A 10938-nucleotide genomic window follows, 5' to 3' on the forward strand; every position below is an offset into this window, starting at 1 on the left:
TTTTAAAGATAAACCACTATTTACATAGAGATTCCCTTGTACAATAAACTCTTGTGATTCAGACTTCCCTTCTTGCTAATACTGTTTGCATATGTTGCCTGTGTTTTTGGTGCTTCCCATACTTTTAAGGTTGCCAGGGGTTATTAGTGTGTGTCTTCTCATTCTGCAAACCATCTCTTCAGTTGTCTGCATTGCACAGCTTTCCTGGTTACCTGTTTCCTGTAAACCCCATTGTGGCATTCGTACAGAGCCCCCGGTCGTTTCACGGACTATTGACCTGTACACCACTATTTTATTCTTCCGCTGCCACCAATTTTGTGGAAAAAACCACATCTGACTGGGTTGCCACAGCCACTCTGGGTGGCTCCCAACAAAAAAATAGTAAAAACACAACACAACAGCAAACACTAAAATCTTCTCTGAACAGGGCTGTCTTCAGATGTCTTTTTAAAATTACATAGCTGTTTAGCTGTTTGACACCTGCTGGGAGGGTGTGCAGCAGGGTGGGCATGACTACTGAAAAGGCCCTCTGCCTGGTTCCCTGTAACCTCACCTCTCGCAGTGAGGGAACTGCCAGAAGGCCCTCGGCGTTGGACCTCAGTGTCCGGGCTTGACGATAGGGGTGGAGGCACTCCTTCAGATATGCAGGGCTGAAGCCGTTTAGGGCTTTAAAGGTCAGCACCACCTTTCTCTGTGGACCACCAGAACCGAACTCTCACATAAGTGGCAGTTGCAACACTGCAGGAAGCCATGGTGATGTTAGCAACATTACAGCTGGAAAAACCTGAGGACCCTCAAGGTGCTGAGTGGGATGGAGTAGCCAGCAAGGAGGAGACGGCTTAGCTAACATAGCAATGCAAAAAGAAGGGGAATGCCAGAGAGCCCAGTTGAGTGAATCACATCCCAGCAAACCCCAGCAGAAGGAACAATGACTCAAAAGATGAGATTGGAAAATCAACCTTTTCATATTCTTATTCCAAGTTTCATTCTTCCTAACGTTTCCATATAACAGCAAGTTAAGAATGAATAAGTGTCAGGAGCTGAGATTTTTTGTTTTTTGTTTTACTTTATTTTTATTGTTCATCATGGGGTACCTAATGACATCAGAGTGTGTTGGACGTAAACAAGAGCTTTCCCATTTCCTTATAAGCTTACATAACAAAAAGCAAACATGCTTAATCATCTGCTTTGAGGTTAAAAATCATTCTGATGCAGAAGAAAAACATTTAGTTCCTGTTTAAAAAAAACACAAATGCAAAATCAATGGCAGTAACAGTCTCACATTTGTCAAGGCAACTGTAACCCAGATCCACAGAAATGCACGAGCATATTGTGATTTAATGCATTGCTAGCACAGGCAATAAAATGTACCAGAAGTCATGTACTAGTGCTCGCAGAGACAGGTATTATTTTTGCACGAGCAAACAACAATGATATTAAATTTTAAAATATTTCAGTGCATGTTTTCTTTGTTTGACCTATTTATTTATTTACAAACTTCCCCACCCTATCCTTCCTTTTTTAAAAAAAATAATAATAATCACATTCTAAAGGGCATTGCCATCAAAATACTGTGAAAAGTCCAATAAAAACAATGAATTATTAAAAACAAAACAAAGGCAGCATTAAAAGCAATTCAGCAGGGGGGGAAATATATCAGTGATGAAAAAACCTGAGATAAAAAAAAATAATCACCCAATCTCTGGAAATATAAAAAAACCAGTATAGGCAATGAATTAGACTCCCTGAGCTGAGAACTCTGTAACTTGGGTGCCCTCAACCAAGAAACCTTTCTTTACAGTTGCTACCCATCTTGCCTCAAATGTTGGGGCACCTTGAAGAGATACTCCAAATTTAGGTCCCAGTGCATGGGCAAATAGGGGCTGCCAACCTGTACCCTTCCGAATGCTTCCAAATCCCATTGTCTCTGATTACTGTGCATGCTGTAGGTCTAAAACATATGGAAAGCTACAGGTTAGCTATCCTTGCATTAAAGGTAAGCACCAACACTTTGAATTGTGTTTGGATGTGGACCAAGAGCTGGTGAGGGTCTTTAAGCCCTGGTGGGATGTGTTCCCAATGATGGGTTTCAGCTAGCAGCCTGGTGGCTGTACTTTCAAACTATCAGTTGTTAACATCTGACCTGAAATGGAAACTGACATGCTCAGATGTACTTAATATTGTACAGCAGACAGTCCCCTTCCTGAAATTAACAACCTGTTTGAAGTCTTTATCATGGTGCTCACATTTAAATCCAAAATGCTGACTCAAACATAATAAAGATTTAGAGTCTACTTCTCACAATTTCTCACTTCCTAAAAAGCATTTCCTTGAATGCTACAATCTGGAGCATTCCTAAGCTAAGAGAAAACTAAAAGGACAAAAACACGCTATGTAAAAAGGAGAAGGAGAAGGAGAACAGGTCAATAAATTACGTTATAGCTTTTCCTTTATAAAAATGTATAACACTGACAAAAGCTGAGGTATCTGTGTTAATAAATAAGTTTAAGTTAAAAATATATAGTATTGTGTAATACTGATTTCTTGTAACACCTTTGCAAAATATATTCCAGTTACAGTTACAGAAGTTAGTTGTCGTGAGTGGAAAAAAAAGTTTCATTTTTTCATCTTCATTGCCAGGTATTCTTCAATGTAGTTAATGAAAATGTCAAACTCTCCCATTGCTTTATAGATACCTTTGCCTTGCAGCTGGAAAGGAAGAGGAGGGATAATTAATTACAAACTGAAGGAATAATAGTTATTGCAAGATAAATATGCATGCATTTTTCCATCATCTTTATTCTACTCTGGAGATTTGGCATGTGACAGAATTTTGAACGCTGTTGACCAGGATGGAAGTGATACTTTGCAAGAAGGAGAGGCAAGCATGGGGAACAGGACTGGGAAGGCGATGGGCTGACAGAGCAAGACTGCCAGCCCCTCCCTGTGACAACACAGCTCTGCACCATTGTGTGAAGCCTAGCCTTCATTTCCCTGTCTTTATTCCATTCTGGCTTGAAGAAGGGAACAAAGGAGAATAATCGTTTTTAAAAGAGGGTCTCCAGTGAAACAAAAGACTAAGTAAACATGCCACTTGGACAAATGGAGTAATAGATGAAAAATCACTGTTATTTAAAGGTTTCTGAGTGCATCATTTGGGACAATTAACACAAATTGCTAGTGTAAGAAGAATCTATCTCAATCAAGCAACCTACACAATTCCTCTTTACAGACATTACTGGATCAGTGCAGGATATACCGGTAGGTCACAGAAGGAAGCTGCTTTGAAACTACAACTTGGACTTCAGGACACTTTTTAACAGCATTCTTAATGTAATAGGAAGCAAGTCCTCATTTGTAACAGTACACAGCATTGGCATCACTTGGACATTACTTGGGTGATACAGAAAATGAAAGAAAGTTGTTTGAAACTGAATGCTCACACCAGACAGTAGCATACAGCATTTTCAGCTTCGCTGATTGAGTGTTAAAATAAAACATTAAGCACCACCTACAACTGGTTTATGTGTGTGTTTATTGTAGCCAGTGGCAGCCTGTCCAAGGGTGTACATTGCATGCCCAGAAGAACACCTAAAAGCCTGGGTGCAAGTACAAAGTTGCATTCCCTGCACCATGAAGTGAGCTTGCTCCCTCTCCTTAACTTCCACTTGACAGTGCTGGTCTTCTCAGGTTTTAAATGTTTTTAAACAGGCAAGCCACAGAGTTATTTGGAAAGATCCAATCTACAGTGTATGTATTAATCCAGAAGAGTGGCAAGAGGATGCATGACTCTCACACACTGATTGTTTTGGCTCTTTGATGTACTGTGCAAAGCCTCTAAACAAGGGTGTTTAGCCATGGGATATAGGAACCTACCTTTTCATAGGTTTCTTTGATGTTCCTTATTGTTTTGCTCTCCTTTTCACAGATGAAGAACCTATGCTGAAAAGAGGAAGCAGAAGAATCGTGAATTCAGTGGCTTTCTTCTGGTCATCCTTGAAAATCCTAAGAGCTCTACTGCGCATTGGCCAGATTCAGCAAGGAAGAGCCATCAGTGCAAAGAAGAGCCACCCATGCAATCAGCTGCTGTCTACGCAAGGGATACAGATGTGTTCCACTGGTGATGCTCATCCAGGCAATGCGGAACAAGCTGGATACATCTTTGGCCTGGTGGGGATGTGCACCACAATCCAAAGCCAAGCACCACGGAACGCAAAATCAGAGAGGGAAGAGGGTAACTTCTGCTTTGTTTCAGTGCAAATGCCTTTCCTTACAGCTCTATACTTGGCAAAGGTCCAGCCCAACTCTGATGAGTAAGTTCATGAATACCCCTTAGTCCTAGAAAAGAGCTTTGAGAGGAGAGTTTCCTCTTGCAACTCTGCTAAGCACAGAGGGTTTCCTTGTGGCCTTGCGTGCTTGTTTTCTGAGTCATACTGTGACCAGATGACACAGTGAGGACACCACAGCAAAGTAATGTTAGGATGTGGCACTGAATAGCTCTGTCGTCTGTAGTTGTGCCTTTGTAGAAGCAGCAGCTATTAGGTAAGAATTTTACGTAAGGTTTATGAAAGAAGACATCACTACTTAACTTATATATTTATCCATAGGCTGTATGATAAAATAGTCAGTTTGTGCAGTCCCATACATAATAATCCTCTATCTCTGTGCTTTATTAATCTGCTTATGAGGTCACCATTATAGAGAAGGTAACCTCATTCCTGAAGGAACTACAACACTGTGTTTAATGAATACAGTTATATCAAAGACCACGTGCACCCTACAGTTGTGTGCAGAAATTGTTACTGGGTGCAGAATTGAGTACAGAAAGAATCTTGAATTTAATTTAGCTTCTAGACCTGAAGGTTGTGAAGATCTGTTTGAAATGGTTAAGTCATGCATAGTGAAACTTTAAATCTAGAGGACAGGCTGTGCTGGATTTCTAGGTCCTGACGTGCTGTGAATGACTTTTTGCATTTGCTTAAATAGCAGAAACAAAATTAATTTGGCAAAATAAGCAAAGTTATGCACATCGTATGCTTACATTGCATAATTTATACATATTATGGATTAAGCTTTTCTTGGGACAAAATTGTGATTACCTGGGAGGAGACATTTTTATCTTTTTTGTAGCCCAAAATATACGTAACACTGACTCTGACACCTGAAGAAATGGTGAAGGCACCTTGGCGATGCCTACATTTTTGAAATCTCTAATACAGGGTTTCCCAAACTTGAGTCTCCCACCTTCCCTAGCTAGCAAGACCAGTGCTCAGGGATTATGGGAACTGTAGTCCAAAAAACAGCTGGAGACTCATGTTCTGGGTTATATTTTCTGTCCCCACAACACTTTTTACAAATAGAAGTGGAAACTATTCTCTTATCTTTCAAAATAATATATTGCACTTTAGAATGTAGTCCCATTTTGTAGAGCACTAATTTTGCATAATGAACATGCTATTTGTTTCTAGGGTCTAAGCACCATTGGACGCCATATTTCACTCCTCTTGAAGAGTTCCACAGAGGCAGGAAACTGCAGTTTGATTGGGAGCATGGCAGGTGGCCTAGGAAAGGAAACGGGCCGACTTACACAGCGCTTGATTGTCTGTCTCAGATCCAGCAGCCTCTCTCCAAGAAAGTCTACAGTCCGCTGAATGGCGCTGCCAGTGGTTACGTTGGGCAAAACAACTTCCAGATAAAACTGTATCATTTCTGCCACTGACTGACAGCCCAAGTACCCCTAAAGGAAGAGGAGACAATAATAATGGTAAGAGCGCAAGAATATGGCATTTCAGAAATAAGATGGTTCATTATTACTTTTGTTCCATGGATTACGATGTACACATATGTCAAGTCTGTTGCTGTAAACAATGTTTTCTTACTTCAGAGTTTCCTTGTGCTACTTGATAAGCCAAGATAAACCCTCCCCAAACACACGCATGACATACTTGGAAACTGATGCAAAAAAAATAAAATAATAATACAAATAAAAATTGTGACTCCATAGACTGCCAACTTATTTATTTCAGTAAATTTTCTATAACGTCTTTCCATTGCTCCATCATAGCGCATGGCAATAAAAAAATTATTGATACATGTAAATTAACTATAACATCATTAAAACTCCTATTATTGCTAAAATATAACAACACAGAGAAAGCCTCAGTTAGCTCCTGATTGCTTGATTACTCCTAGTTGACAAGAGAACTGAACTCCCCTGCTCTTTAAGATCAACAGAAGAAGTGCTGCTATAAGTGAGAGAATAACTCCCCTGAGTTATGCTGGGCTTTGGCCAGTCCTAGTAGATATTTCTGGCTTCTATTGTCTATTCATTAGATCATACTATGCATTAACAAAGCCCCATGTAACCTCAACACTTTTGAAAGGGAATGACTTCTTGGGATATTTTGTTCAGAACTGTTTTTTCAGGCAAAGGTACACTGAATACTGCTTTTCTTAGTCAGGCTTCTAACATCCTAAATATTATACAATAATGCTGACTGTTATAGGGTTGGCACTGTTGCAATTTCCCCTACAAGTTCCTCACAAGTAAGTACTGTATGTGGAAATGGAAAGTGGGAGTTAAGGGAGATGAGGTGCAGTCAAGGATTTTAACAGTACAGACTTAGAACACAAATGCATATAATAACATGCATTTCAAAACAGCATCTTCTAGCTCTCAACACACATACACTGGCAGATTCACATTATTGTGAATTGTTGTTGTTGTTGGTTTCTATACAACCCTTCATCTGAAGATCACAGGACGGTTTACGGTATAAGAAAGACCCTCCTGCCTGACATGATGTCTAAAACACTGGTCTCATAGCTTATTTCTGCCAAGTAACATCTTTCCATGACCCCATAGATCAGCACAGACTTATTTCCAAATAGCATGAAGAGAATTGAAATCTCACCTTGAAATCTTCCAATAGATCCTCTTTTAACAACATGATCTCTAGCTCATCATCTCTGGCTTGCTGTAAGAGTATGCAATGAAGAAGACTCAGATAAGTTTGACCCCACTTATCAGCAAAGTGTTTAGAGCATCTAGTATCGCCCAGTTTCTTTTACATGTGAGCATTCAGATTTGATGCAACTTCTTATCTGAGGGTCTTCCCTCTCTACTGCATCCACTGGTAGATAATAGCTATGACAAATATTGTTACAGCAAGCTTTTAATTGCACAGGATATATATACATTATAGTATATGCCTAACCTTTGTATATGCCTAAACTTTTGTGAATGATTAAATTCAGATTTCAAATGTATGGCTATCTAAAAGCTCAGAAATACACCAGTGAAAGCAACATACACTTAAAAGTAATCATCAGCCTTCTCTCATGCATGTCTAAAAAAAGGGGCAATGGATATAGAGTTTCAGCTATTCGTACATTTCATCTGTTATTGTTGTCCTTCACACATGCATATCAACTTTCTCCAAATATCTGGACATTCATGGTAAAATAGAATAACATAAATGTTACTCAGATCCCCTCAGAAACATTTTGGTTCCTAACAAGCTTTTTCCCCTTCCCAAAATCAGAAAATGAGTTAGCCTTAAAAGTTTTTCTTGTCAGTTTCAGTCACAACTGTTCACACAATTTCATTAGACAGCATTTGAAATGAAAGGCATAACCCATCAAAAAATTCACTGAATCCCATTCATTTTGTTGGGGCTTGCACAGGAGAACTTCTGGGTGGTTTGTGTCCCAAGCAATGCATCTCTTGTACTTATCAGCAAGTATTTATTTTATTAAATGTCTATCTCACCTTTCTTCCCAAAAGTGTCCAGGATGGCAAACAGAAAAATAATAAAACAATACAACAATATTTTTTTAAGCTGCTTTTAAACACGTTTTAAAAAAATCAAAACATGGAAAAACAAATAGCACAGTAAGCTATGTTAAGTGTTTTCAATTGCTATGCAAAAAGAAGCAAAGCCTTTTCCCTCCACTCTTCCTAAACTCTGGATGCAATAGAAGCTGCTAGAGGTAGAAAGGATCGTCATACTCACAAAATAATCTCTAATCTCATAAAACGTGAGCCGCAACTCTCGGAGCTTGTGAGGCAGGATGTCTGCAAAACGCTTACAGCTGCTTTCGGAGAGATGGCCCAGTGCATTCTCGAGGTTGAGCACCAGGGACAGAAGAGTAAAGGCTCTGAGAGAGTTCATGCCTTCACAGATTTCCTTTGTGGTTCAGCTCAATTTGCAAGAGGCAAAAAGCCAGATCTGAATGCCCATCACCTTGATTGGCTCCTAATTTATACCATCCAGCTTCCTTCCTCATTTCGCAGGATATGGTACTCAAATTAACCAAAAGGTCAACCTCTTCCCATAAAAAGTTTTTTTTTAAATAGAAAAAGAATTGCCAAGACCCCTTCCTTCTATCTTTTTACATAATTTCCTTCTTGTAAATTTAAATGTACGAAAGGAGAAAGGAAAGATTGTGCTGTGTTAATTACAGTATGATGGAAACATAAAAAGGTGCTTTTCTCATTTATCATGGTATTTTGTTCCTTTAGTTCCTAAATTTTAGGTAAATGTCCTTATTGTAAGGGAGAAAATGACCTTTCATTATTTAAATCTCTGAAAACCCAATTAAATTGTTTTTTTCCCTCTTAAACTGCCACAACTGGTAGGCAAATCAATTTCAGATTTTTAAAACACATCTCTGAAAAGCGTAAAGGTTTTCCCCAACTATGTAAAATCCCCATATATATCTCAATGCAAATAAGGATTAACCAGACAAAAATAACACAAGAGATTAATTGTAAAACAATATATCCTGTTTATTTCATGTTTGCTAAGGAGATGCAGCTAAAATCCCCATGGGTTTAATATATCACCTATTTCAACTGCAAAAATTATTCGTGACACTTTTAAATTTTTGCACTTTTCTAAATATATATGTGTGTTTTTTTCTGTATTGTTGAGCACTGCATAGTTCTGCTCTAGGCTGTTTTCACTATGACCAGACTATCCCTGTTCAACACTGAGGAACCTACGAGGTCCCACTGGTCTCTGGGGGTGGACCATCTGAATTGGTGCCCCACTGCTACAAGGTAAGACTGCCACCAAAAGTCCAAACTTCACCTGGAAGTGGTCTCACCACAACAACATGGTAAGGCACTCCACTCTATCCAGACCACCTCTCTCTCTACTGAGAGCAAGGACAAGATCAAGGGTACACCTGCTCTGTGCATTGGCCAGATAACCATATTGCATGAGACAGTCCCATGGCTGCCATGGAGGCCATGAAATCTTGGGCTGGCCTCGAGGCATTCACAGCACACACACTGAAGTCACCCAGGACAAGAGAGCTGGGTGGTTCTTCCAAAACCACACTGGAGGCAGTCTGGAGACCAGCTCAGTAAGGGAGGCTGTTGAGCAGAAAGGTAGGTGGTACACCAAGAGTATTCATGGACTGGCTGAATGCAGACGAGTAGTGGGAGGCACCAGCTGGGGAACCCCCAAGGGAAGAAGGCTCAGACCAAGGAATTGGTGATGGGACAACAATGAGTGGTCAGGGGAGGAGGTGCTGAAAGCTGAAGAGGTAACAGGGTTTGGTGAGCAGGAAGAGGCTGTGGCAGAGAGCCATCCAGAGTCAGAATTAGAGTGGAAGCTGAAGAGGAGGTAGGCCAAGAGGTAGATTGGCGGTGGCTGCTGAAGAAGCCAGTGAGTGCCCCCCCACTTGCTGTGACCAGCTCCCCTCCTCCCTGGACAAAGAAAGACAAGTCGAAGGAGCCTTAGATTGCTTGGGAAGGACCTGAAGGCGAAGGAGTCTTAGAGAGCAGAGGGAAAGAGGGGACCTTCTGTCCTTGCATCTGCCTCATTGGGGCAAGACCTGCTGGGAACAGTTGCTGTGCTCACCAGTTAACTTCACATATGCTCTTTGAGTTATTGCTAACCTGCTCCCGACTCCTGCCTTGACAATGACCCCACACCAGATGCAGTGCAGCTCCTATGCAGAGAGGTTTCCTAGTAAAGGACATTAACACCTATGAACCGTGGCAAATGCCTCCCACTCCCCAACCCTCTGGTCAGGACTGAAGCTGTCCAGAGTGCCCAGGTGGGCACAACTATGTCAGGTTAGGGACATCCCCCACCCATCTCAATTATACAGACTAGATCAGCCTGTTTATTCACAATAAGATAATGGATCAGCACGGTCTTATAATGAACCAGCCTAGCATTCGGTAACAACAACAGCAGTCCATTGGGCACAGCTTCCAATGATACCACAGGTGGGAAGGTGGTTAGTGCAAGCAACATAACGCATGAATCTGTAAGTCTCCATCTGACCCACCCCCCTCCAGCCATGTCCTCTTCTCCCCCCACCCAAACCACTGGCATGCTTGATTATCTGTGAGTCCCCCTTACTCTGTCTCCCTCCCAGCCACATCTTCCAAGCCCCCTCCCCTCAGAATGCACACTCTGTTCCAGGCCCTCGCAAACTCACAGTGCAGGCAGTACAATCCTACGTATGTTTGCTTAGAAGCTGCTCCAGTGTAGTTCAGTAGAAGCTGCAATCCTAAATGTACTGACAATTATAATATTATAATCACAGGACTTTGGGAAAGCAGCACTGTTCTGCTGTCAATATGTACTTTGGACGGCTAGGAGAAACTCCTACTGGCATCCTTTCAAATGTTATGTTTGGAACAAATGCCACAGGCGAGTACAAAGTGCTCCTGAAGTGAATGGGAGACTATAATTGTGCTTTGCAGACAGTTTTTGCATAAGTATGTCAACATCTGTCAATAGATTTGAGATGCGATAGCTAGGTGGGACCTCTGTAATATCTAGAGGCAGATGCACCTAGCATAGTAGATGCTGGCGACAACCAAGAAGGGATGACCACCACCTTGCTGTCATGCTTGTGAGCTTCCAGAGGCCACTGGCTGGTCACTGCTGAGTTTTATTTAGTAAGGCAATT

The 10938-nt window shown here is 41.0% G+C and overlaps 1 protein-coding gene across 1 annotated transcript; it reads right to left on the reverse strand.

The window, feature by feature from the left end:
• Positions 1-1052: 1052 nt before the first annotated feature.
• IL10 (interleukin 10) lies at positions 1053-10539 on the reverse strand. The gene is made up of 6 exons (XM_077929027.1): positions 10462-10539; positions 8016-9980; positions 6915-6977; positions 5588-5737; positions 3877-3942; positions 1053-2709 (listed from the first exon to the last, which is right to left on the reverse strand). The coding sequence occupies exons 2-6, from the start codon at positions 8172-8174 to the stop codon at positions 2617-2619; spliced, it is 531 nt and encodes a 176-aa protein (XP_077785153.1). The 5' UTR covers positions 8175-9980; positions 10462-10539; the 3' UTR covers positions 1053-2616.
• Positions 10540-10938: the final 399 nt, after the last annotated feature.

The sequence above is a fragment of the Podarcis muralis genome, chromosome 5, assembly GCF_964188315.1.
Source record: "Podarcis muralis chromosome 5, rPodMur119.hap1.1, whole genome shotgun sequence".
Taxonomy (NCBI): Eukaryota; Metazoa; Chordata; class Lepidosauria; order Squamata; family Lacertidae; genus Podarcis; species Podarcis muralis.